This window comes from Hyperolius riggenbachi, chromosome 4 (genome assembly GCF_040937935.1).
Source record: "Hyperolius riggenbachi isolate aHypRig1 chromosome 4, aHypRig1.pri, whole genome shotgun sequence".
Lineage (NCBI taxonomy): Eukaryota > Metazoa > Chordata > Amphibia > Anura > Hyperoliidae > Hyperolius > Hyperolius riggenbachi.
The window spans coordinates 9,756,984-9,783,506 of NC_090649.1; the positions used below are offsets into that span (position 1 = coordinate 9,756,984).

General features: G+C 47.9%; 2 protein-coding genes across 5 annotated transcripts in view; one reads left to right on the forward strand and one right to left on the reverse strand.

Moving 5' to 3' along the window:
• Positions 1–456, reverse strand: part of LOC137571123 (zinc finger protein interacting with ribonucleoprotein K-like) — a 30,181-nt gene extending 29,725 nt beyond the window's left edge. For 2 of the 3 annotated variants that reach the window (XM_068279843.1, XM_068279838.1), the window contains exon 1: positions 1–214. The gene's annotated coding sequence lies outside the window, so the exon portion shown is untranslated. The other variant, XM_068279845.1, reaches the window with a different exon arrangement.
• LOC137571122 (zinc finger protein ZFP2-like) lies at positions 85–26,231 on the forward strand. 2 transcript variants are annotated; one of them, XM_068279835.1, is made up of 6 exons: positions 85–313; positions 1,863–1,916; positions 4,656–4,782; positions 4,866–4,949; positions 11,316–11,387; positions 19,633–26,231. In XM_068279835.1, the coding sequence occupies exons 1-6, from the start codon at positions 119–121 to the stop codon at positions 21,219–21,221; spliced, it is 2,121 nt and encodes a 706-aa protein (XP_068135936.1). In that variant the 5' UTR covers positions 85–118; the 3' UTR covers positions 21,222–26,231. The 2 variants fall into 2 exon arrangements, with proteins under 2 accessions (XP_068135936.1, XP_068135937.1); XM_068279836.1 differs by lacking the exon at positions 85–313 and adding an exon at positions 428–554.
• The last annotated feature ends 292 nt before the right edge of the window (positions 26,232–26,523 follow it).

Here is a 26,523-nt window from a genome sequence, read left to right on the forward strand (position 1 = left end):
CTAATCTGCATACGAGGACTGCCATTGGCTGCTCCTCACAGCTGTGCGCGTGGCTCCTCCCCACCACCTGTGCAGTCAAGTGACGTTCCCAGATGGGCGGGGTTCCGCGTTGGCAGCTATGTGCGCATGCGTAGACCTCCTGGGCGCGCCAGAGAGAGCCAAAACCAAAATTGTACAAACGTCTCCTCCGCCATCTTGCCGCAGCCCGGACCGGAAGTACCTAAGGGCGCCCGTCATTTCCGCTCCTCCCGCAGCCGAAGTGTTCCCCCCGCGCTCCCTGGCACCGGAGAGCAGAGCTGTGACGTCATTTCAGGTATGGTGTCCGCCGCAGTGCGCGCCCCGTTCTCCACTTCCGGTCCGGGCTTTTGTCTATTTATAGGGCCCGCCTCCTCTGCTGCAGGTCGCGGTTACTAAGCAACACAGAGAGACGGCATGTGCAATGCTCCATCCTCCCGTCATGCATCACTTCTGCTCAGGGGCCGGCCACGCCCACACCGTTCATTAGCATAGCTCCGCCCTGTCCCTCTTTCCTCCTCATTTGTCCCTCTTTCTGTGTAATTATGTATATTTCTATACTAAATAATGTGATTGACTCTAAACTTTATTCCCATTCTTTAAATCAATACATTACTAATTGTAAAATGCTACTATGAAGGAAAATGAAGCAGGATAGAAAGGACCAGTGTGGTTTGAATTATAAAACATATTTTTCTTATGAAATCTTTATGGTATGCATGACTAGTAGTGTTGTCCGGATCATGAACGATTTGGATCTTTGATCCGAATCTATTTTGTGAGTCGAATCATCCGAATCATCAAAATGAGTGATTCGGATTGCAAAAGGGGTGGGGCCAGGAGCGACATGCCCCCTCTCAGCGGGCAGCGGGGTCCTGGAAGCATAGCAGGGATGGATCGCTCAGTTGGAGGGGAGGCAGCCTTGCAGGGAGACAGGTAGATGAGAGAGAGGGGACATGGGTGCCACTGCCAGATATGTGTAGAGCACACATACTGGCTATAACGTGCTGCCCATTACAGGCTGTCTGTTCCGTAGTTGTGCACAGTGATCACATTGGAAGCTTTTGGCTAAGCTCAGCACAGCTCAGTAACTTTGCAGACAGTGTGATTGCAGTGCAATATGATCCTCCTGCACTGCTCTAAACAGCTGCACTTCACTTCTGGGAATGCTATGGGGAATGCTTTCTAACTGTGCGACGTTTCCATTCAAAGTATACAGATGAACATATAGGTGAAATATATGTAAAGCATATGATTGCAGCATGTGGGTATTGTGTGCAAACAAACATTTCTGCTCTCTGCTCGTCCCTCCTCCCTTCTCTGTCCACTCCCTGCCCTCTGTCCATCTTCTCCCCTTCTCTGTGTGTCCACCCCCCTCCCCTTCTCCTGTCCTGCTAGTCATTTCACCCCCGAATGCTTCCGTAGTAAAATGATCCGAGATTCGGATCAAAGATCCGGATCTTTTCAATGATCCGATTCGAATCATCCGGATCATTGAAAAGATCCGAACTTCCCATCTCTAGTGACTAGGAGTGTGGTGGGGGTGTGATCAGGGGTGTGTCTCTGCCCTTCGGGTAGGCTCACATTACAGGGGCCCGGTGTGTGACTCCGCCTCTCAAGGGAGGGTTTAAGGTTGGAGTTGAATATAACGAGATTATACTGTATACAGAATGTAGTCACAGAACAGAAGTAAGTAGCTGACTTTTGCTTGGTTTGTTCTCTGCACAGACTTGAGATTCAAACATGTTTAGTGTGAGAAGTCGCTTATTAATAAAAAAAAGTTTTGCAAGCACTTGCTTTCTCAGCCTCCCAGCATCCTCCAGTAACTCTGTGTCTCCTGTTTTTAGGTCCTTTGGAATTGGAGGTCAATGAATTGGGCAGTGGGGATCTTTGCTGATAAGGTAATGTATATAAAAATATATATATAGCTATAAAACATTTATATTGTGCTTTTCTCTTGGCAGACACAAAGTGCTTCAGGGCTGCAGCCACTAGGGGGCGCTCCACAGGTGACCACGATCAATAGGGAGCCTTGCCCATAGCCTCCTTACTAGTTGGCTTGAGCTGGGATTTAAACAGTGGTGAAAAGCTCAAATCCCGCATCAGAGGAAACAGCCTTACCAGTGCGCTATCCAGCCGACCCCTGCATGGTGTTAGGAGACGCTTGTCTGTGCTGGAGATGAGGTCACATGTATGGGCCGATCACCTGTGCTGGAGATAAGGTCACATGTATGGGCCGATCACCTGTGCTGGAGGTGAGGTCACGTGTATGGGCCGATCACCTGTGCTGGAGATGAGGTCACGTGTATGGGCCGATCGCCTGTGCTGGAGATGAGGTCACGTGTATGGGACAATCACCTGTGCTGGAGATAAGGTCACATGTACGGGACGATCACCTGTGCTGGAGATGAGGTCACATGTATGGGCTGATCACCTGTGCTGGAGATGAGGTCACGTGTATGGGCCGATCACCTGTGCTGGAGATGAGGTCACGTGTATGGGCCGATCACCTGTGCTGGAGGTGAGGTCACGTGTATGGGCCGATCACCTGTGCTGGAGATGAGGTCACGTGTATGGGCCGATCACCTGTGCTGGAGATGAGGTCACATGTATGGGCTGATCACCTGTGCTGGAGGTGAGGTCACATGTATGGGCCGATCACCTGTGCTGGAGATGAGGTCACATGTATGGGCTGATCACCTGTGCTGGAGATGAGGTCACGTGTATGGGCTGATCACCTGTGCTGGAGATGAGGTCACATGTATGGGCTGATCACCTGTGCTGGAGATGAGGTCACGTGTATGGGCCGATCACCTGTGCTGGAGATGAGGTCACGTGTATGGGCCGACCACCTGTGCTGGAGATGAGGTCACGTGTATGGGCTGATCACCTGTGCTGGAGATGAGGTCACATGTATGGGCCGATCACCTGTGCTGGAGATGAGGTCACGTGTATGGGCCGATCACCTGTGCTGGAGATGAGGTCACGTGTATGGGCTGATCACCTGTGCTGGAGGTGAGGTCACATGTATGGGCCGATCACCTGTGCTGGAGATGAGGTCACATGTATGGGCTGATCACCTGTGCTGGAGATGAGGTCACGTGTATGGGCCGATCACTTGTGCTGGAGATGAGGTCACGTTTATGGGCCGATCACCTGTGCTGGAGATGAGGTCACGTGTATGGGCCGATCACCTGTGCTGGAGATGAGGTCACGTGTATGGGCCGATCACCTGTGCTGGAGATGAGGTCACGTGTATGGGACGATCACCTGTGCTGGAGATGAGGTCACATGTGTGGGCCGATCACCTGTGCTGGAGATGAGGTCACGTGTATGGGCCGATCACCTGTGCTGGAGATGAGGTCACGTGTATGGGCCGATCACCTGTGCTGGAGATGAGGTCACGTGTATGGGACGATCGCCTGTACTGGAGATGAGGTCACGTGTATGGGCCGATCGCCTGTGCTGGAGATGACGTCACATGTATGGGCCGATCACCTGTGCTGGAGATGAGGTCACATGTATGGGACGATCACCTGTGCTGGAGATGAGGTCACATGTATGGGACGATCACCTGTGCTGGAGATGAGGTCACGTGTATGGGCCGATCACCTTTGCTGGAGATGAGGTCACATGTATGGGCCGATCACCTGTGCTGGAAATGAGGTCACATGTATGGGACGATCACCTGTGCTGGAGATGAGGTCACGTGTATGGGACGATCACCTGTGCTGGAGATGAGGTCACATGTATGGGCCGATCACCTGTGCTGGAGATGACGTCACGTGTATGGGCCGATCACCTGTGCTGGAGATGACGTCACGTGTATGGGCCGATCACCTGTGCTGGAGATGAGGTCACATGTATGGGCCGATCACCTGTGCCGGAGATAAGGTCACATGTACGGGACGATCACTTGTGCTGGAGATGAGGTCACGTGTATGGGCCGATCACCTGTACTGGAGATGAGGTCACGTGTATGGGCCGATCACCTGTACTGGAGATGAGGTCACGTGTATGGGACGATCACCTGTGCTGGAGATGAGGTCACGTGTATGGGCCGATCACCTGTGCTGGAGATGAGGTCATGTGTATGGGCCGATCACCTGTGCTGGAGATGAGGTCACGTGTATGGGCCGATCACCTGTGCTGGAGATGAGGTCACATGTATGGGCCGATCACCTGTGCTGGAGATGAGGTCACGTGTATGGGCCGATCACCTGTGCTGGAGATGAGGTCACGTGTATGGGCCGATCACCTGTGCTGGAGATGAGGTCATGTGTATGGGCCGATCACCTGTGCTGGAGATGAGGTCATGTGTATGGGCCGATCACCTGTGCTGGAGATGAGGTCACGTGTATGGGCCGATCACCTGTGCCGGAGATGAGGTCACATGTATGGGCCGATCACCTGTGTTGGAGATGAGGTCACATGTATGGGCCGATCACTTGTGCTGGAGATGAGGTCACGTGTATGGGACGATCACAAGTTGGCGTCAGCTCAGAGTTATTTAGATCTCGTTGTCTATCCCTAATCAGTGCATGCTAATGTCACAGAGCTCCGCCCCCAGCCTGGGGTCCAGGAGGAAGCTCCGCCTTTCACTGGCTTGCAGTAACCGCCTATCTTTCTCCTCTCCCCAGGGGCCAATCACGTTTGAGGATGTGGCGGTGCGGTTCTCGCAGGAGGAGTGGCAGACGCTGGCCAGCTGGCAGAAGGTTTTATACCGGTCAGTGATGAAGGAGAACTATGAGATGGTGACCTCATTGGGTAGGTGATGCCCTCAGCCAGGGGGCGGGGTCTGCAGAGCATTGCTGCGGAGGATGTCACAGCATGTCCTCTTCCCTTCCCAGGATTCCCTGCTCACAGCTCTGACTTCCTGCTGGGACCAGATGCCCCGATACATGTGAAGCAAGAGCCTGGGGCAGCAGACGGAGGTGAGTGCAGCATGGCTGGCCATTACAGTGTTACTGTCCTACAATATGATATGTATACTGGCATCCATAGGTATAGATCTCAGACTCACTGCTGAAGGGCTGGTATAGATCTCCACACAGGAAGGAACGCCTCAGAAGCAGCGGATGGAGGTGAGTGCAGCATGGTTGGCCATTACAGTGTTACTGACCTACAATACAGTATATATACTGGCATCCATAGGCGTAGATCTCACACTCACTGCTGAAGGGCTGGTATAGATCTCCACACAGGAAGAAACGCCTCAGAAGCAGCGGATGGAGGTGAGTGCAGCATGGCTGGCCATTACAGTGTTACTGACCTACAATACAGTATATATACTGGCATCCATAGGCGTAGATCTCACACTCACTGCTGAAGGGCTGGTATAGATCTCCACACAGGAAGGAACGCCTCAGAAGCAGCGGATGGAGGTGAGTGCAGCATGGCTGGCCATTACAGTGTTACTGACCTACAATACAGTATATATACTGGCATCCATAGGCGTAGATCTCACACTCACTGCTGAAGGGCTGGTATAGATCTCCACACAGGAAGGAACGCCTCAGAAGCAGCGGATGGAGGTGAGTGCAGCATGGCTGGCCATTACAGTGTTACTGACCTACAATACAGTATATATACTGGCATCCATAGGCGTAGATCTCACACTCACTGCTGAAGGGCTGGTATAGATCTCCACACAGGAAGGAACGCCTCAGAAGCAGCGGATGGAGGTGAGTGCAGCATGGTTGGCCATTACAGTGTTACTGACCTACAATATGATATGTATACTGGCATCCATAGGTATAGATCTCAGACTCACTGCTGAAGGGCTGGTATAGATCTCCACACAGGAAGAAACGCCTCAGAAGCAGCGGATGGAGGTGAGTGCAGCATGGTTGGCCATTACAGTGTTACTGACCTACAATATGATATGTATACTGGCATCCATAGGTATAGATCTCAGACTCACTGCTGAAGGGCTGGTATAGATCTCCACACAGGAAGGAACGCCTCAGAAGCAGCGGATGGAGGTGAGTGCAGCATGGTTGGCCATTACAGTGTTACTGACCTACAATACAGTATATATACTGGCATCCATAGGCGTAGATCTCACACTCACTGCTGAAGGGCTGGTATAGATCTCCACACAGGAAGGAACGCCTCAGAAGCAGCGGATGGAGGTGAGTGCAGCATGGCTGGCCATTACAGTGTTACTGACCTACAATACAGTATATATACTGGCATCCATAGGCGTAGATCTCAGACTCACTGCTGAAGGGCTGGTATAGATCTCCACACAGGAAGGAACGCCTCAGAAGCAGCGGATGGAGGTGAGTGCAGCATGGCTGGCCATTACAGTGTTACTGACCTACAATACAGTATATATACTGGCATCCATAGGCGTAGATCTCACACTCACTGCTGAAGGGCTGGTATAGATCTCCACACAGGAAGGAACGCCTCAGAAGCAGCGGATGGAGGTGAGTGCAGCATGGCTGGCCATTACAGTGTTACTGACCTACAATACAGTATATATACTGGCATCCATAGGCGTAGATCTCACACTCACTGCTAAAGGGCTGGTATAGATCTCCACACAGAAGGAACGCCTCGGAAGCAGCGGATGGAGGTGAGTGCAGCATGGCTGGCCATTACAGTGTTACTGACCTACAATACAGTATATATACTGGCATCCATAGGCGTAGATCTCACACTCACTGCTGAAGGGCTGGTATAGATCTCCACACAGGAAGGAATGCCTCAGAAGCAGCGGATGGAGGTGAGTGCAGCATGGCTGGCCATTACAGTGTTACTGACCTACAATACAGTATATATATACTGGCATCCATAGGCGTAGATCTCACACTCACTGCTGAAGGGCTGGTATAGATCTCCACACAGGAAGGAATGCCTCAGAAGCAGCGGATGGAGGTGAGTGCAGCATGGCTGGCCATTACAGTGTTACTGACCTACAATACAGTATATATACTGGCATCCATAGGCATAGATCTCACACTCACTGCTGAAGGGCTGGTATAGATCTCCACACAGGAAGGAACGCCTCAGAAGCAGCGGATGGAGGTGAGTGCAGCATGGCTGGCCATTACAGTGTTACTGACCTACAATACAGTATATATACTGGCATCCATAGGCGTAGATCTCACACTCACTGCTAAAGGGCTGGTATAGATCTCCACACAGGAAGGAACGCCTCAGAAGCAGCGGATGGAGGTGAGTGCAGCATGGCTGGCCATTACAGTGTTACTGACCTACAATACAGTATATATACTGGCATCCATAGGCGTAGATCTCACACTCACTGCTGAAGGGCTGGTATAGATCTCCACACAGGAAGGAATGCCTCAGAAGCAGCGGATGGAGGTGAGTGCAGCATGGCTGGCCATTACAGTGTTACTGACCTACAATACAGTATATATATACTGGCATCCATAGGCGTAGATCTCACACTCACTGCTGAAGGGCTGGTATAGATCTCCACACAGGAAGGAATGCCTCAGAAGCAGCGGATGGAGGTGAGTGCAGCATGGCTGGCCATTACAGTGTTACTGACCTACAATACAGTATATATACTGGCATCCATAGGCGTAGATCTCACACTCACTGCTGAAGGGCTGGTATAGATCTCCACACAGGAAGGAATGCCTCAGAAGCAGCGGATGGAGGTGAGTGCAGCATGGCTGGCCATTACAGTGTTACTGACCTACAATACAGTATATATATACTGGCATCCATAGGCGTAGATCTCACACTCACTGCTGAAGGGCTGGTATAGATCTCCACACAGGAAGGAATGCCTCAGAAGCAGCGGATGGAGGTGAGTGCAGCATGGTTGGCCATTACAGTGTTACTGACCTACAATACAGTATATATACTGGCATCCATAGGTATAGATCTCAGACTCACTGCTGAAGGGCTGGTATAGATCTCCACACAGGAAGGAACGCCTCAGAAGCAGCGGATGGAGGTGAGTGCAGCATGGCTGGCCATTACAGTGTTACTGACCTACAATACAGTATATATACTGGCATCCATAGGCGTAGATCTCACACTCACTGCTGAAGGGCTGGTATAGATCTCCACACAGGAAGGAACGCCTCAGAAGCAGCGGATGGAGGTGAGTGCAGCATGGTTGGCCATTACAGTGTTACTGACCTACAATACAGTATATATACTGGCATCCATAGGCGTAGATCTCACACTCACTGCTGAAGGGCTGGTATAGATCTCCACACAGGAAGGAATGCCTCAGAAGCAGCGGATGGAGGTGAGTGCAGCATGGCTGGCCATTACAGTGTTACTGACCTACAATACAGTATATATACTGGCACCCATAGGCGTAGATCTCACACTCACTGCTGAAGGGCTGGTATAGATCTCCACACAGAAGGAACGCCTCGGAAGCAGCGGAAGGAGGTGGGTGCAGCATGGCTGGCCATTACAGTGTTACTGACCTACAATACAGTATATATACTGGCATCCATAGGCGTAGATCTCACACTCACTGCTGAAGGGCTGGTATAGATCTCCACACAGGAAGGAACGCCTCAGAAGCAGCGGATGGAGGTGAGTGCAGCATGGTTGGCCATTACAGTGTTACTGACCTACAATACAGTATATATACTGGCATCCATAGGCGTAGATCTCACACTCACTGCTGAAGGGCTGGTATAGATCTCCACACAGGAAGGAACGCCTCAGAAGCAGCGGATGGAGGTGAGTGCAGCATGGCTGGCCATTACAGTGTTACTGACCTACAATACAGTATATATACTGGCACCCATAGGCGTAGATCTCACACTCACTGCTGAAGGGCTGGTATAGATCTCCACACAGAAGGAACGCCTCGGAAGCAGCGGAAGGAGGTGGGTGCAGCATGGCTGGCCATTACAGTGTTACTGACCTACAATACAGTATATATACTGGCATCCATAGGCGTAGATCTCACACTCACTGCTGAAGGGCTGGTATAGATCTCCACACAGGAAGGAACGCCTCAGAAGCAGCGGATGGAGGTGAGTGCAGCATGGCTGGCCATTACAGTGTTACTGACCTACAATACAGTATATATACTGGCATCCATAGGCGTAGATCTCACACTCACTGCTGAAGGGCTGGTATAGATCTCCACACAGGAAGGAACGCCTCAGAAGCAGCGGATGGAGGTGAGTGCAGCATGGCTGGCCATTACAGTGTTACTGACCTACAATACAGTATATATACTGGCATCCATAGGCGTAGATCTCAGACTCACTGCTGAAGGGCTGGTATAGATCTCCACACAGGAAGGAACGCCTCAGAAGCAGCGGATGGAGGTGAGTGCAGCATGGCTGGCCATTACAGTGTTACTGACCTACAATACAGTATATATACTGGCATCCATAGGTATAGATCTCAGACTCACTGCTGAAGGGCTGGTATAGATCTCCACACAGAAGGAACGCCTCGGAAGCAGTGGGAACACTTTAGAAGAACACGGTTTAACCACTTCACCCCCTAGTAGTCTGTACCCTGACGGACAAGAGCAATTTTGACCTGTCAGCGCTCCTCCCTTTTATTCGCCAATAACTTTCATTGAAGAGATGGACTAACCCAAAACCTGTCGCTTCTGTCAGATTTCTACAACCTACTGTAAGTGACAGCAACATAGGAGAAAAGTCATTTATGGCTCATTTTACTCTGGAAGAAATGCACTTCTTATTTGTCTGTGTTTTTACATATTAAGATTTTACTAGCCATTGATTTCAGAGGCGGATGGAGGAGGAGAGGGGACTAAATTTACACACAGGCAAGCTGATAGCATCTCCAGCCCTCAGCCTGTGTAATGTGACAAGCAGAAGATGGCTGCCCTCATTGTATCACAGCAATAAATAATCATAAACTGTTGAAGCTGTTTGCAGCTAGATATGCTGTGTAAACTATCTAAACTTCATATAGTCAAGTTAATTGTTATAGTTAGTTTTTCATCTCGGATCCGCTTTAAAGGGAACTGAGCACATTCTCTTTCAATGGAATCTCTCCTGGCATAGGAGCTGCCATGTTCCCCCCTCCCCTTCTCACATTCCTTATTTACAGAAGTCAGAGATGCTATCTTGACACATTGACACACACTAGGTCTTTGAAGAAACAGTCCTAATTACTAACCCCCTTTGTTGTCTAATAGCATTGTTTACCTCTTGGTAATTAGCCCAATAAAACAATTAGGAACCTGAAAGCTCTGCGGCCAGGGACGGCCGGGCAGCCCTTCTGAAACAGGGTAATTCATCTACTTTGAATGTAAAATACAAGGTAAAATGAAAGTTTATTTTAATAATGAAACAGATTGTCGGCATGCATTTTTCATGTGCTATAGAAATGTCCTGAATGATAAAAAAGCTGCTCGGTTCACTTTAAGGCCACTGCAGCTTTAAGAGCTCGCTGCAGGGCCGTACAACTCAGCACACAAGTGATTACCCTACCCCCCCCCCCCCCCCCCCCCCCTTTCTGCTCTGATTGCTCCCAGGATGTTTATTTATTTTTTGTTAAATATTTATTGTTTTTTTATAAATAAACATATTTTTTTATTATTTTCCTAACCCTCCGACCCCCGCCAGCCAATGACTGCGATCGGCTGTCATAGCCTTTAGCCTATGACAGTGTATCGCTCCTGTGGGTCTCTGGGGACAGCTGTGTCACACGGCTGTCCCCAGTACAGCGCTGCCATAGATCGCCGCGCTGTACCATGTAAATAGACAACGTTTTTTCACTGGCCTCTGCCATATTTATTTCCTTTTAAACAATACCAGTTGCCTGGCAGTCCTGCTGATCTCTGGCTACAGTAGTGTCTGAATAACGCCAGGAACAAGCATGCAGGTAATTCAGTCTGGCTTCAGTCTCCTGATCTGCATGCTTGTTCAGGGGCTGTGGCTGTTCAGGGTCCATGGCTGGACAAACACGCCCTATGATTAAGGGCATATCTTGAGCCTGATACATGTTAGTTAATCCTGTGGATGGAATTTTTTTCCTGTATCTGTCCTTTTGTACCAATACAATTACGGTTATTATACTCATCCAGAGTCGGTGGATCTCTCCCTCCCTTGTATCATGTTCTGCCTGGCAAACTGGATCCTGCACCTGTGAGCAGTATATAATAGGGGGTTTCAGAGCGTTTTTTGGACACTATTTTTCTATGACTAAAAGTATTGGAAGCACAGCATCAGCAGGACAGCCAGGTAATCTGCATTGTTTAATAGGAAATATATATGGCAGCCTCCAAATCCCTCTCAATTCGGGTTCACTTTAATGTCCCCGTGTACCTAATCTCACACTTGTCTCTCTTCTGTTCCCAGAATTCCCGGCTGGCTGCTTGGACTTCCTATGGGTGCGTGTGAAGGAGGAGCTGCGTGACCCAAAAGAGGAAGGTGAGTGGCGCCCTCTAGTGTCCCTCACCACAGCCTCTAAACACAAACCTCTGTTCTGTACAGGAAGGTGGTATTACAGAGGGTCTCCGGGCTGCCAGTATGTCCCCCAAAATAAGCATAATGATCCGCACCACCTTCAGTAAAAGTCCTTATTTATTATAAAATAATAAACATTTAAAAAGCAGAACAGCAGGGCACGACAGTCCACTGTTTCAGGCTATTGCCCATCCTCAGGTTGCCCAATAATAAACTTTGCTTGTTCAGACATCCAGTTATATACATGCAAACATCCAATCAAAATCAGTAAACAAATGAGCGGACCTGATGGGGAACATCCCATTTAAATACTAGATACATGCCCCCATCAAGGTAAATGAATACAATTGCTCACAACATATCAAACATATAATTAACTTATGAATATCCACAACGTATATTAAACTGGTCTAAGTCACATATAAACATTACCTTTATTAAAATGAAATCCCTGGATTATCCAAAACGGAGCAGCCAGAATCCATAAACATTCAGTTATTTACCTAAATGTTAACTCCTCCCTGTTGCCATCCAAAACCACCAATCATCCGGCAGAAACTTGAAAAAACAACAAAATAGTTGAACAAGACTGAATCCGGCTAAAAACGCCGACCAGTAAGGTGAGGGAACCTTTCTCAGGTCACGTGTGTCCCATGACGCTATCAACCAATAGCATCAAGGTCCTGTTCACCCAGTTAGTTACGTCCGCAATCGCGCCCTCTCCAGGGGGGGCGGAGCCAAAACTGTAAACAGAAAACGCCGACCAATAGATCACCCGGCAGGATCCGCCCCTCGAGTGCATCACTATCACGGGAGGGGAGACGCACATACAAAGTGCGTATAGAGTACGTGCTAGTAACTTAGCAACAGTAAACAAAGGCGGCGACCAATCGATCGCCAGACCATACAAACCCCCCGTGATTCCACCACTCAGAGAGATATATCAGAGACCCGCTCGTAGAGAATGAATAAAACGGCGTGATCATTGGCTACAGGCAAACAGCGCCGACCAATGATTCACAATGTTGTGATCCGCCTCTCTCCCCTGTCTAAACAAAGGAAAATGCCAGCTAGGAGAGCTGCCCACTGGTCAGCGGCATATGAACCAGCCGCAAACCAGAGAGCAGCCCACACTACAAATTGCGTTCGGCAAGCTTAATAGGAAAAGTCAACACCTCATAAGAGAATTAAAGGAAAACACTATTAATTAGAAAGAACCTTTTTTTGGAAAAAAAACCTTTTTAGAAAAGACTTTTATTTAGAAAAAACTTTAATTTAGAAAAATTTCTTATATATAAAAAATGGATCCTGGCCAGCCCATAAAGGATCAATTCACAGGGGATATACCTACCCATCTACAATAAACAAGGCATTCAGTTCACCTATAGAGCAACATCAATACATCTATATACACACATGACCATGACAAATTACCAATCTAGCTGTAAGTCATAGTCTTTATTCAAGCCCGTGTTAGCCGTGTCTAACTCTCTAATCCATCTAGATTCCATTCTTGATAATTTTGATGTGATGCATCACACAAGTCAACGATACGTAGGAGGGATATGGATCAGGCAGTTTCGGAACATTTCACTAGATTTAGTCATAATGTTAGTCAACTAAAGGTTTGTGTTATAGATAGTGTTAGGTGTGATGATAGAGGGGGTGATCGCCATTCAAAATGATTTGCGGCTGGTTCATATGCCGCTGACCAGTGGGCAGCTCTCCTAGCTGGCATTTTCCTTTGTTTAGACAGGGGAGAGAGGCGGATCACAACATTGTGAATCATTGGTCGGCGCTGTTTGCCTGTAGCCAATGATCACGCCGTTTTATTCATTCTCTACGAGCGGGTCTCTGATATATCTCTCTGAGTGGTGGAATCACGGGGGGTTTGTATGGTCTGGCGATCGATTGGTCGCCGCCTTTGTTTACTGTTGCTAAGTTACTAGCACGTACTCTATACGCACTTTGTATGTGCGTCTCCCCTCCCGTGATAGTGATGCACTCGAGGGGCGGATCCTGCCGGGTGATCTATTGGTCGGCGTTTTCTGTTTACAGTTTTGGCTCCGCCCCCCCCTGGAGAGGGCGCGATTGCGGACGTAACTAACTGGGTGAACAGGACCTTGATGCTATTGGTTGATAGCGTCATGGGACACACGTGACCTGAGAAAGGTTCCCTCACCTTACTGGTCGGCGTTTTTAGCCGGATTCAGTCTTGTTCAACTATTTTGTTGTTTTTTCAAGTTTCTGCCGGATGATTGGTGGTTTTGGATGGCAACAGGGAGGAGTTACCATTTAGGTAAATAACTGAATGTTTATGGATTCTGGCTGCCCCGTTTTGGATAATCCAGGGATTTCATTTTAATAAAGGTAATGTTTATATGTGACTTAGACCAGTTTAATATACGTTGTGGATATTCATAAGTTAATTATATGTTTGATATGTTGTGAGCAATTGTATTCATTTACCTTGATGGGGGCATGTATCTAGTATTTAAATGGGATGTTCCCCATCAGGTCCGCTCATTTGTTTACTGATTTTGATTGGATGTTTGCATGTATATAACTGGATGTCTGAACAAGCAAAGTTTATTATTGGGCAACCTGAGGATGGGCAATAGCCTGAAACAGTGGACTGTCGTGCCCTGCTGTTCTGCTTTTTAAATGTTTATTATTTTATAATAAATAAGGACTTTTACTGAAGGTGGTGCGGATCATTATGCTTATCTTGTGACATTGGGATCCAGTGATGTCTTGGGTCAGATCTCCTGCACACCTTGCCATTCCCTGAGGGGTGGTACGCCAATGAGTGCTTCTTCACCACTTGAAATACAAGTATGTCCCCCAAATCTGGTTAGCGTGTTTTATAAGAAACTCACTTGTACCTAAAAATAGTTAATCTTGTCCGGCAGAGCTGTTGGGAGCAGTTGTTAGTGCCTTTTGGACTCCCATGACTCTGTGCTTCAGACCGATGCCTGGGGGGACTTCCCACAATGCCTAGGGGTGACTTCCCACAATGCCTGGGGGGACTTCCCACAATGCCTAGGGGTGACTTCCCACGATGCCTGGGGGGACTTCCCACAAAGCTTAGGGGTGACTTCCCACAATGCCTGGGGGGACTTCCCACAATGCCTAGGGGTGACTTCCCAGGATGCCTAGGGGTGGCTTACCACGATACCTATGGGTGACTTCCCACAATGCCTGGGGGGACTTCCCACAATGCCTAGGGGTGACTTCCCACAATGCCTAGGGGTGACTTCCCACAATGCCTAGGGGTGACTTCCCACAATGCCTAGGGGTGGCTTCCCACGATGCCTAGGGCTGACTTCCCACAATGCCTAGGGGTGACTTCCCACGATGCCTAGGGGTGACTTCCCACGATGCCTAGGGGTGACTTCCCACGATGCCTAGGGGTGACTTCCCACAAAGCCTAGGGGTGACTTCCCACAAAGCCTAGGGGTGACTTCCCACAATGCCTAGGGGTGACTTCCCACAAACCCTAGGGGTGACTTCCCACGATGCCTAGGGGTGACTTCCCACAAACCCTAGGGGTGGCTTCCCACAATTCCTAGGGGTGACTTCCCACAAACCCTAGGGGTGGCTTCCCAGGATGCCTCGGGGTGACTTCCCACGATGCCTAGGGGTGACTTCCCACGATGCCTAGGGGTGACTTCCCACGATGCCTAGGGGTGACTTCCCACGATGCCTACGGGTGACTTCCCACAATGCCTAGGGGTGACTTCCCACGATGCCTAGGGGTGACTTCCCACAATGCCTAGGAGTGACTTCCCACAATGCCTAGGGGTGACTTCCCACGATGCCTAGGGGTGACTTCCCACGATGCCTAGGGGTGACTTCCCACAATGCCTAGGGGTGACTTCCCACGATGCCTAGGGGTGACTTCCCACGATGCCTAGGGGTGACTTCCCACAATGCCTAGGGGTGACTTCCCACGATGCCTAGGGGTGGCTTCCCACGATGCCTAGGGGTGGCTTCCCACAATGCCTAGTGGTGACTTCCCACGATGCCTAGGGGTGACTTCCCACGATGCCTAGGGGTGACTTCCCACGATGCCTAGGGGTGACTTCCCACAATGCCTAGGGGTGACTTCCCACAATGCCTAGGGGTGGCTTCCCCTGATGCCTAGGGGTGACTTCCTACAATGCCTAGGGGTGGCTTCCCACAATGCCTAGGGGTGACTTCCCACAATGCCTAGGGGTGACTTCCCACGATGCCTAGGGGTGACTTCCCACGATGCCTAGGGGTGACTTCCCACGATGCCTAGGGGTGACTTCCCACGATGCCTAGGGGTGACTTCCCACGATGCCTAGGGGTGACTTCCCACGATGCCTAGGGGTGACTTCCCACGATGCCTAGGGGTGACTTCCCACGATGCCTAGGGGTGACTTCCCACGATGCCTAGGGGTGACTTCCCACAAAGCCTAGGGGTGACTTCCCACAAAGCCTAGGGGTGACTTCCCACGATGCCTAGGGGTGACTTCCCACAATGCCTAGGGGTGACTTCCCACAAAGCCTAGGGGTGACTTCCCACGATGCCTAGGGGTGACTTCCCACAAACCCTAGGGGTGGCTTCCCACAATGCCTAGGGGTGACTTCCCACAATGCCTAGAGGTGACTTCCCACAAAGCCTAGGGGTGACTTCCCACAAAGCCTAGGGGTGACTTCCCACAAAGCCTAGGGGGGACTTCCCACAATGCCTAGGGGTGGCTTCCCACGATGCCTAGGGGTGACTTCCCACAATGCCTAGGGGTGACTTCCCACGATGCCTAGGGGTGACTTCCCAGGATGCCTAGGGGTGGCTTACCACGATACCTATGGGTGACTTCCCACAATGCCTGGGGGGACTTCCCACAATGCCTAGGGGTGACTTCCCACAATGCCTAGGGGTGACTTCCCACAATGCCTAGGGGTGACTTCCCACAATGCCTAGGGGTGACTTCCCACGATGCCTAGGGGTGACTTCCCACAAACCCTAGGGGTGGCTTCCCACAATGCCTAGGGGTGACTTCCCACAAAGCCTAGGGGTGACTTCCCACAAAGCCTAGGGGTGACTTCCCACGATGCCTAGGGGTGACTTCCCACAAAGCCTAGGGGTGACTTCCCACGATGCCGAGGGGTGACTTCCCACGATGCCTAGGGGTGACTTCCCACAAACCCTAGGGGTGGCTTCCCACAATGCCTAGGGGTGACTTCCCACGATGCCTAGGGGTGACTTCCCACAAAGCCTAGGGGTGACTTCCCACAAAGCCTAGGGGTGACTTCCCACAATGCCTAGGGGTGACTTCCCACAAACCCTAGGGGTGACTTCCCACGATGCCTAGGGGTGACTTCCCACAAACCCTAGGGGTGGCTTCCCACAATTCCTAGGGGTGACTTCCCACAAACCCTAGGGGTGGCTTCCCAGGATGCCTCGGGGTGACTTCCCACGATGCCTAGGGGTGACTTCCCACGAAGCCTAGGGGTGACTTCCCACGATGCCTAGGGGTGACTTCCCACGATGCCTAGGGCTGACTTCCCATGATGCCTCGGGGTGACTGGTAGCTGCCATGACACTGAATCCTGATATCGATTATGGCCGGTTTAGACAGTTTGAATGCTTTCAAACACTGGTGATCATTGGCTCGAAATTGCAAGCCGCTTTTTGCGAATTATATAAACAAGTTTTGTGGTACGATTGAAAAGAGTTGAAGGTGTTTATAGCAGAAAAGCAGGAAACTGCCCTCCAGACCACAAGAGCACCCTCCCTGCTGCCAAGATACTGCCAGGCTAATGACATCACAGCTGCCAGGCTAATGACATCACGGCTGCCAGGCTAATGACATCACGGCTGCCAGGCTAATGACAAACGCATGTATACAGAGGTTTCTACAAAAGAGAATGACTTCATGCCATGTCAGTGAGGGCAGCGGATAGGAGCATCCCAGGGAGGAGGACGCACACCACTACACTATGGGAAGCAGCAGTGTGAGGGAAGGTCAGCAGGGAACAGCTGTACCCTCGCTAGCACTGCTGCTCAGGCCAGGCAGCCGCACATATAATCTCCCTTCCTAGCATATCTAACAAGCCATGATGGTCACACTCTTGTGTGCAGGTGCAGGGATTACAAATACTATAAGGAACAACCCCCCTTCCTCCCCTCCCTCATTTAAAATAAAAAACGTTTTTGTTGGAGATACCGTATTTCCCACCTACATATTTTTCTCCCCAAAAATGGGGGGAGAGTCCCTGCGCCTAATACGGCAAATGCAGGGAATCCCTGAATCGCCCGCAATCTTCCTCGATGTCGGGACTCCAACATTGTCCCACCGTATGTCTCCCCTGTGTCTCCTGCTCGCCCCCTGTGTGTCTTCTCTCCCCCCCCCCCCCAATGTGTCTTCGTTCATCCCCCTCTCCCGTGTCACTGGGAACAGAAGGAGACACATGGGGGACCCAAATTGGGAGAGAAATTCTACAAGACGCTCCTGGAACATGGACATTCCAGGTTTAGTACATATACAGGATCTTCTCAAAAAATTAGCATATTGTGATAAAGTTCATTATTTTCTGTAATGTACTGATAAACATTAGACTTTAATATATTTTAGATTCAAATACACACAACCGAAGTAGTTCAAGCCTTTTATTGTTTTAATATTGATGATTTGGGCATACAGCTCATGAAAACCCAAAATTCCTATCTCAAAAAATTAGCATATTTCATCCGACCAATAAAAGAAAGTGTTTTTAAAACAAAAAAAAGCCAACCTTCAAATAATTATGTTCAGTTATGCACTCAATACTTGGTCGGGAATCCTTTTGCAGAAATGACTGCTTCAATGCGGCGTGGCATGGAGGCAATCAGCCTGTGGCACTGCTCAGGTGTTATGGAGGCCCAGGAACTTCGATAGCGGCCTTAAGCTCATCCAGAGTGTTGGGTCTTGCGTCTCTCAACTTTCTCTTCACAATATCCCACAGATTCTCTATGGGGTTCAGGTCAGGAGAGTTGGCAGGCCAATTGAGCACAGTAATACCATGGTCAGTAAACCATTTACCAGTAGTTTTGGCACTGTGAGCAGGTGCCAGGTCGTGCTGAAAAATGAAATCTTCATCTCCATAAAGCTTTTCAGCAGATGGAAGCATTAAGTGCTCCAAAATCTCCTGATAGCTAGCTGCATTGACCCTGCCCTTGATAAAACACAGTGGACCAACACCAGCAGATGACATGGCACCCCAGACCATCACTGACTGTGGGTACTTGACACTGGACTTCAGGCATTTTGGCATTTCCCTCTCCCCAGTCCTCCTCCAGACTCTGGCACCTGGATTTCCGAATGACATGTAAAAGTTGCTTTCATCCGAAAAAGTACTTTGGACCACTGAGCAACAGTCCAGTGCTGCTTCTCTGTAGCCCAGGTCAGGCGCTTCTGCCGCTGTTTCTGGTTCAAAAGTGGGTTCATGCTTCCATCTGCTGAAAAGCTTTATGGAGATGAAGATTTAATTTTTCAGCACAACCTGGCACCTGCTCACAGTGCCAAAACCACTGGTAAATGGTTTACTGACTATGGTATTACTGTGCTCAATTGGCCTGCCAACTCTCCTGACCTGAACCCCATAGAGAATCTGTGGGATATTGTGAAGAGAAAGTTGAGAGACACAAGACCCAACACTCTGGATGAGCTTAAGGCCGCTATCGAAGCATCCTGGGCCTCCATAACACCTGAGCAGTGCCACAGGCTGATTGCCTCCATGCCACGCCGCATTGAAGCAGTCATTTCTGCAAAAGGATTCCCGACCAAGTATTGAGTACATAACTGAACATAATTATTTTAAGGTTGACTTTTTTTGTTTTAAAAACACTTTTCTTTTATTGGTCGGATGACATATGCTAATTTTTTGAGATAGGAATTTTGGGTTTTCATGAGTTGTATGCCAAAATCATCAATATTAAAACAATAAAAGGCTTGAACTACTTCAGTTGTGTGTATTTGAATCTAAAATATATGAAAGTCTAATGTTTATCAGTACATTACAGAAAATAATGAACTTTATCACAATATGCTAATTTTTTGAGAAGATCCTGTATATGTTCCCCTTGGTTTTTGCCCTCTAAACCTTGGTGCTTCTTATATTCCGGAGCATCTTATACAGCAGAACATACGGTACTTTTAATAGAAACATTCTAAATGTCTGATATCTTCCTCTCTCACAGATGTCCCACCCCAGCCCACCAGCTGCACAGACCCCCCATTGAGGGCATTCCACACCAGAGTGGCGGTTAAACAAGAACACATCTCTCCACCACGGCTCCTCCATGAAACGTGTAGCAAGCCTCGAAAGATAGCAAAGAAAAGCACTTCTATCGAGGAGGGACTGAAATGGATGAAGAACAAGAATAGCAAGCCTCACCTCGGTGCCTCCTCTCTAAGCGACAGTCTTGATGATCGACCCCAGCCCTCAATGAAGAAGTCGACTTCCGTACTTCCTGAAAAGTCCAAGAGCGAAGACGCAGACATGTTTGGGGCTGATTCACTTTTCCCCTGCAAAATGTGCAAGAAGTCCTTCCCCAGCCGCTATCGCTTACGGATCCACGCACGGACTCACGCCGCAGAAAAACCATTCATGTGCCCAGATTGCGGCAAAGGCTTCTCTCGTGGCGACTATCTGAAATCTCACCGCCGACTGCACACCGAAGAAAATCCTTACAAGTGCACTGAATGCGACGGACGCTTTCCAGACAAGCTGGCCCTACGGCAGCATCGGCAGACGCAACATAATCAGCTGGATCGGAGGCTGAAGGAGGTGAAGCTGATGCTCAAACAGGACCCGTCTTGCCTAATGCCCATCCTGTCCTCCAAAACGGAGCATGTGTGTGAGGTGTGCAACAAGAGCTTCTCAAAAGCCTACAACCTGAAGGTCCACCAGAGGATCCACTCAGGAGAGAAACCTTACCAGTGTCCCAAATGTGGTCAGGGTTTCTCACAGAAGATCCGGATGAGGATCCACCAGACCACACATGAAGAATGGGCACATGAGGCCGGCCGATTCCGCAGAGCCAAGCCGTCCGTCCCACCCCAGAAGATCCACAAGTGTCACCTGTGCGAGAAGAGCTTCAATAAATCCTACAGCCTGAAGGTCCATCTCAGGGTCCACTCAGGAGAAAAGCCCTACGAGTGTGAGGAATGCCATAAGGCCTTCTCTAAGAACAACTTGCTGACTGTCCACAAGCGGATCCACAGTGGGGAGCGTCCATACCAGTGCCCAGAGTGTCCAAAAAACTTCAGCGCCATCTCCCATCTCCGGGTCCACGTGAGGACGCACTCTGGAGAGCGGCCCTACCAGTGTACTGAGTGCACAAAGAGCTTCAGTGACTACTCTTCCATCGTGCGTCACCAGCGTGTCCACTCCGGTGCCAAGCCCTACTTATGCACCATCTGTGGCAAGAACTTCCGGGAGAAATCTCACCTCACCGTCCACAGGCGTACACACACAGGCGAACGACCTTACCAGTGCGCTGAGTGCGACCGATCGTTCAGCGATTGCTCCTCTTTTGTTGAACACAGAAGGAGCCACGTGGGTACTCGGCCTCACAAGTGTGAAGTGTGCGACAAAAGCTTCACCAAGGCCTACACGCTGAAGATCCACCAGCGGGCGCATAGTGGTGAACGCCCGTATAAGTGCAGCCGCTGCCCACGAAGCTTCAGCATCAGCTACCAGCTGAAAACCCACGAGAGGACACACCAAGCCAGCAGCAAGCTTCCCCGAACAGCTGCCATTCCAGGGGCAATAGCGGTAGAGTAGATTGTAGACATTGATACCATTGTGCTATTATAACTTGTTACTTGGGTTCCTCCTCTGAGACTGGTCAATTTGGCGTCTGCTTGGCACCCACGCTACACCGTCGGATTCGGTGGTGACTACATAATCACTGTGTGCCTGCAATAACTGGACCCTGAATTACATGCAGAAGGGAGGGAATTGGGTAATCAGTAGGGGGATATATTTTTTATATTCTCCGAGATTACCTAGTTCAGTTTCTCCCTGCACCCAAAATGCACGCGGCCAGAACATACGTATTGTCCTCCTGGAGAAGACCCAAGTGGTGTTTCATATGCTAAAGTAGCATGTACTAAAGGGTCTGTCCACCTGAAAAATATATTTAGGTAGATGTGGTAGATTCAAAGCATATGATGCTTCTTCTGTCTCTCGAGGTCTCTGATGCTGTAGCAAACTCCTTCCTTTAGGAAGGCTCATCCTGCTGAGTCCTTCTTATCAAACAACCGACCGTACCATGTGTCCTTATAAACATTTGCTGCACTGCATTGTTCTCCCCAGAATTTTTTTTCAGCCGGGTGGCATGAAAAATTAGCCGGGTGGGGCGTGATGAGAGAATGCAGGGCCGGCGCTTCTCTGCAAAACTCTGCTTACCACATAGGAGGAGGTGAGCTGATAACAGCCGGGTGCACGCCAAAACTAAAAGACCCTAGGGAGAACACTGCACTGCTACCAGTGGTCTCTGATTGTCTTCTGCCTCTCGTATTTTCAGGTAAAAGAGAGGGTGGTGGTGGTATGCTCATGTCAGTGTGCTTGGTGCAGACTTTTAACCACTTCAGCCCACAGGCCATGTCTCTTACCAGCAAGAGACATTTTCACCTGCCAGGGCTCCTCCCATCCATTTGGCCATAACTTTATCACTGCTTCTCACACCTGAATGATCTATACCTTGGTTTTTTTTTCGCCACAAATTAGGCTTTTTGTGGGCGATACTTGTTTTCAGTAATTCCTTTATTTTCTATGCATTTTATAGGGAAAAACAAGAAAAAAAAATACACTATTTTTCTAATCCCCTATAGTTTTAAAATAAGTAATACTACTATAACTAAAACCCACGCATTTTATCTGCCCATTAGTCCTGGTTATCACAACATTTAAATTATGTTCCTAGTACAATGTATGGCAACAATATATTATTAGGAAATATTATTATTATTATTTATTGTATTTATAAAGCGCCAACATATTACGCAGCGCTGGACATTAATTTAGGTTACAGACAATATTTAGGGGTGACATACAGCAAGGTGTATTTTATGGGATTTGGGGGTTTTTGTGTCCAGCCAATAATTACAGGCTTATTTACTAAAATAACAGTAATATACCTGTGCCATACATATTAAAAATAAGCTCAGTCCCTATTTATGTATTTTTCTTTCACAAGTGTTTGGTAACTGAGGGTGGAGGCTTTGGAAGGGCTTAATTGTATTAATTTATTATTAAAAAATGTATTGAAAGTGTAATTTTCTTTTTCGCCACTAGATGGCATTAGAAACACTATCCTGGGTTTCAATTAAATATCTAGGGGTCGATCTTTGTTCAGAAGTGGATAACCTTTACAAACATAACCTTAAAAAGATTATGACTGACTGTAGTAGGATGTTCCAGACTTGGGAACGTCCAACATTCGATGTGTTGGGTAGAATAGCTATTATTAAAATGATGGTGCTTCCAAAGGTATTATTTCTACTCCAATGCTTGCCCTGGTCCTTTCCAGAAGTTGGTTTACAGACTGGGATAGATTGTTTCAGGGATTCATTTGGTCAAGAAGTAGTCGTAGAGTAGCCTTTTCCATTATCTCCAGGGGTAGAAATTTTGGAGATATGGCAGCCCCAGATATCTACAGGTACTATATAAGTATCCATCTAATGCGTATTTTAGAGTGGAGGATTAATGATGACAGTAGGATTTGGGTTAGATTGGAAAATACAGTGGGTTGCAAAAGTATTCGGCCCCCTTGAAGTTTTCCACATTTTGTCACATTACTGCCACAAACATGAATCAATTTTATTGGAATTCCCGTGAAAGACCAATACAAAGTGGTGTACACGTGAGAAATGGAAGGAAAATCATACATCATTCAATTCAATTCACTTTGTCATTGTGTAACACAATGAAATTACTTTTCATGACAACCCCACGGTGCATATAGGGAACATAGTGATAGTAACAAGGAAGAGAAGAAATTATACAAGTATGCCAGGTATTACAGATGTTTAAACAATTTGTACACAGTGTTAATTATTTCAGAGAGGATTCAGAGTTCATCAAGTTTATGGCGGATGGGAAAAAGCTGTCTTTCAGTCTGTTTGTGTGTGTGCGGATTGATCTAAAACGTTTACCTGATGGAAGAAGCTCAAACAGGGCAATTCCAGGGTGAGTGTTGTCCTTGATAATGTTTTTGGCCCTTCTCACGCTGCAAGTATTATACAAAAGTTCCAGTGATGGTAGTTCAGTGTGCCAATAATAGCTTTTGCTGTTTTAACAACTCGCTGCAGGGCTTCTCTAGTAGCCTTCGTGCAGCTGTTGTACCAGGCCGTCATGCAATTAGTCAGAACGCTTTCTATAGTGCATCTGTAGAAATTAACCAGCAGCTTCTGTGGGAGGTTAGCGCTCCTTAGTTTTCTCAGAAAGTAGAGGCGTTGTTGTGCTTTGCCAGTTAGAGCTAAAGCATTGTCAGCCCAGGACAGGTTCTCTGCGATGGTGACTCCCAAAAATTTGAAGCTGGAAACTCTCTCCACAGCCTCTGCATTGATCATTAGCGGTAGGTGGATGGTCTTTTTGGTGGTCCTAAAGTCCAGAATAATTTCTTTGGTCTTCTTGGTATTTAATAACAGGTTGTTAATGTCGCACCATGCAGTCAGGTTCCTAACTTCTTCTTCTCTGTATGCAGCTTCCTCATTGTCTGATATAAGCCCAATGACAGTCGTATCATCTGCAAACTTAACAATTACGTTTGAGGTATGGATAGGCTGGCAGTCATGGGTGAAAAGTGCATAGAGGAGAGGGCTTAATACACAGCCCTGTGGCACGCCAGTGCTAAGGGTAAGGGTGGAGGATGTCTGTTTTCCTGTATTCCTTGTATTCCAAACATTTTTTACAAATAAATAACTGCAAAGTGGTGTGTGCGTAATTATTCAGCCCCCTGAGTCAATACTTTGTAGAACCACCTTTTGCTGCAATTACAGCTGCTAGTCTTTTAGGGTGTCTCTACCAGCTTTGCACATCTAGAGACTGTAAATATCTGAATAGAAACTGTCTATTTTCATGGATTCCAGAAATAATTAAGGGCTCTACTACCCTTCCCTCTCATCCTCTGATTACACCAACATTAACAACTTGGACTAAAATATTAAGGAAATGGACAAGTAATGAGGGAGTTTCACAGTTAAGATCCATTGCTTTTGATCCAGATTTTGGACCCGCAATGGACCAATCTTGGTCTCGCATCAATAATGTGGATCAGGGTTTAAGATTGGTACATGTGATGGGAAACCAGAAACTAGGTATTATCCCGGTCTTTGATACGGGTCAACTTACAAGATTTGGAAGTATCCAACTGTCTAGTTTTTGGAATAATTACGAAAGGAAAAGACTGTTAAGCAGGAGGTAAATACAGTATGTATGAACAGTGTTTTTTTACTGAAGCAAAGGCCAATAGGGGCCCTGTCCAAAATTTTTAATTTAGTTGACTCAGTTTCAAACAGACAAAAAATTGTCTCAGATGGGAAAGTGAGGATGGGGTACATTTTTCCCCCGAGACATGGACTAACATTTTTCAAGAAGTTTGGTCCTTGTCTGGAACTCACTTACAAATTTCCCTATTTAAAGTATTAACCAGATGATACTTAACCCCTGTCCGGAAGGCACAAATGGGCCTAGTGGATAATGATATATGTTGGAAATGTAAGAATGCCCAGAGTTCCCTGACCCATATGATCATGGAATGCCCAATAGGGAAAATATTTTGGAAGGAGTTGGAAGTTTTTTTTGGTTTGAGTTTTAATTCTCCTTTAGAAGCCAATCTGATAATGTTTGGAATCCGGCATCCAGTGACTGGTCACGATCAGATAAGAGAACGTCTTATAAAGCTGGGTATTGTTACAGCAAAGAGATTAATTATAAAAAAGTGGAAAGACTTAGATCCTCCTGCGATGTTAGAATGGTTAGAGGAAATGGTGCCTCAGTAAAGGTGAATACACACGCACTACAGCAGCCAACGATGGGTCCGTCTTCACCTCCCGCCGGGCGGGTTTTCAGCAGACTGTAGTGCGGGTGTATGCACTGTCGGCGGACTGATAAGGCTGTTCCTGAACGATACGCCGGACGGATCGTTCAGGAACAGCCTGTTCTTTTTTTTTTTTAACTTTATTATGAATGGACATAGCCTGTGAACGGAGTCATGTCCATTCATTACAGGCACTGCGATTGCCTCGGGGAATACTTGCTCCCCTTCTCCAATCGCCAATCATTATATTATTATCGGTCACAAAAGCAGACAGAACTTTTGAAAACAAGATGAACATAAGTAACCTCACTGCACGTATCACAACAGCTGGATGCCATGTCCAGTATTATAAATTATATATATTAAAAATCACTGTGAAAACAGGCAATATAAAGTGAAGAATACCAGTAATGGTAATATAGAGCGTAGTTGGCTAGCTAGTAAAAGTCATGCAGCTGGATAACTGGTCTTCTCTGACTTGCACTGCGTACACATGCTGCATCGGCCATTCAGACTCGTGAGTCCAGAGGGATAGAAGAAGCAAATAATACTGGAGTTGTAGAACTTGCCCTGCTAGGCTCTGCTGCTCTCAGGTGAACAGACCCGAGGGAGGGACATTAGTCTCCCTGCATTGATCCACTACGTATTCTCTATAGTCTGTATTATTTATACCTTGCATGTGCTTTTTTATGTTTGTTTGTTTTATGAAAACACATTTATTTATAATAAAAAGCAATCCTAGAAATTTATTTCCAGTCTTCTGTGCATCTATTGTATTACCACAAGCCACACACAGGGGGCGCCTCTGGTGACTAATAACTATCATAAGGTGAGACAAAATCAGTGCAGATACTGAGAATTCTACCCAACATGCAGGACGAGAATCCATACTGTGCAGCCTCATACAGAATAGGAGCAGATACTGAGAATTACACCCGGCATACAGGGCAAGAGAAGTCATACTGTGCAGCCCCCATACATACAGAATAAGAGCAGATACTGAGAATTACACCAGGCATACAGGACAAGAGAAGTCATACT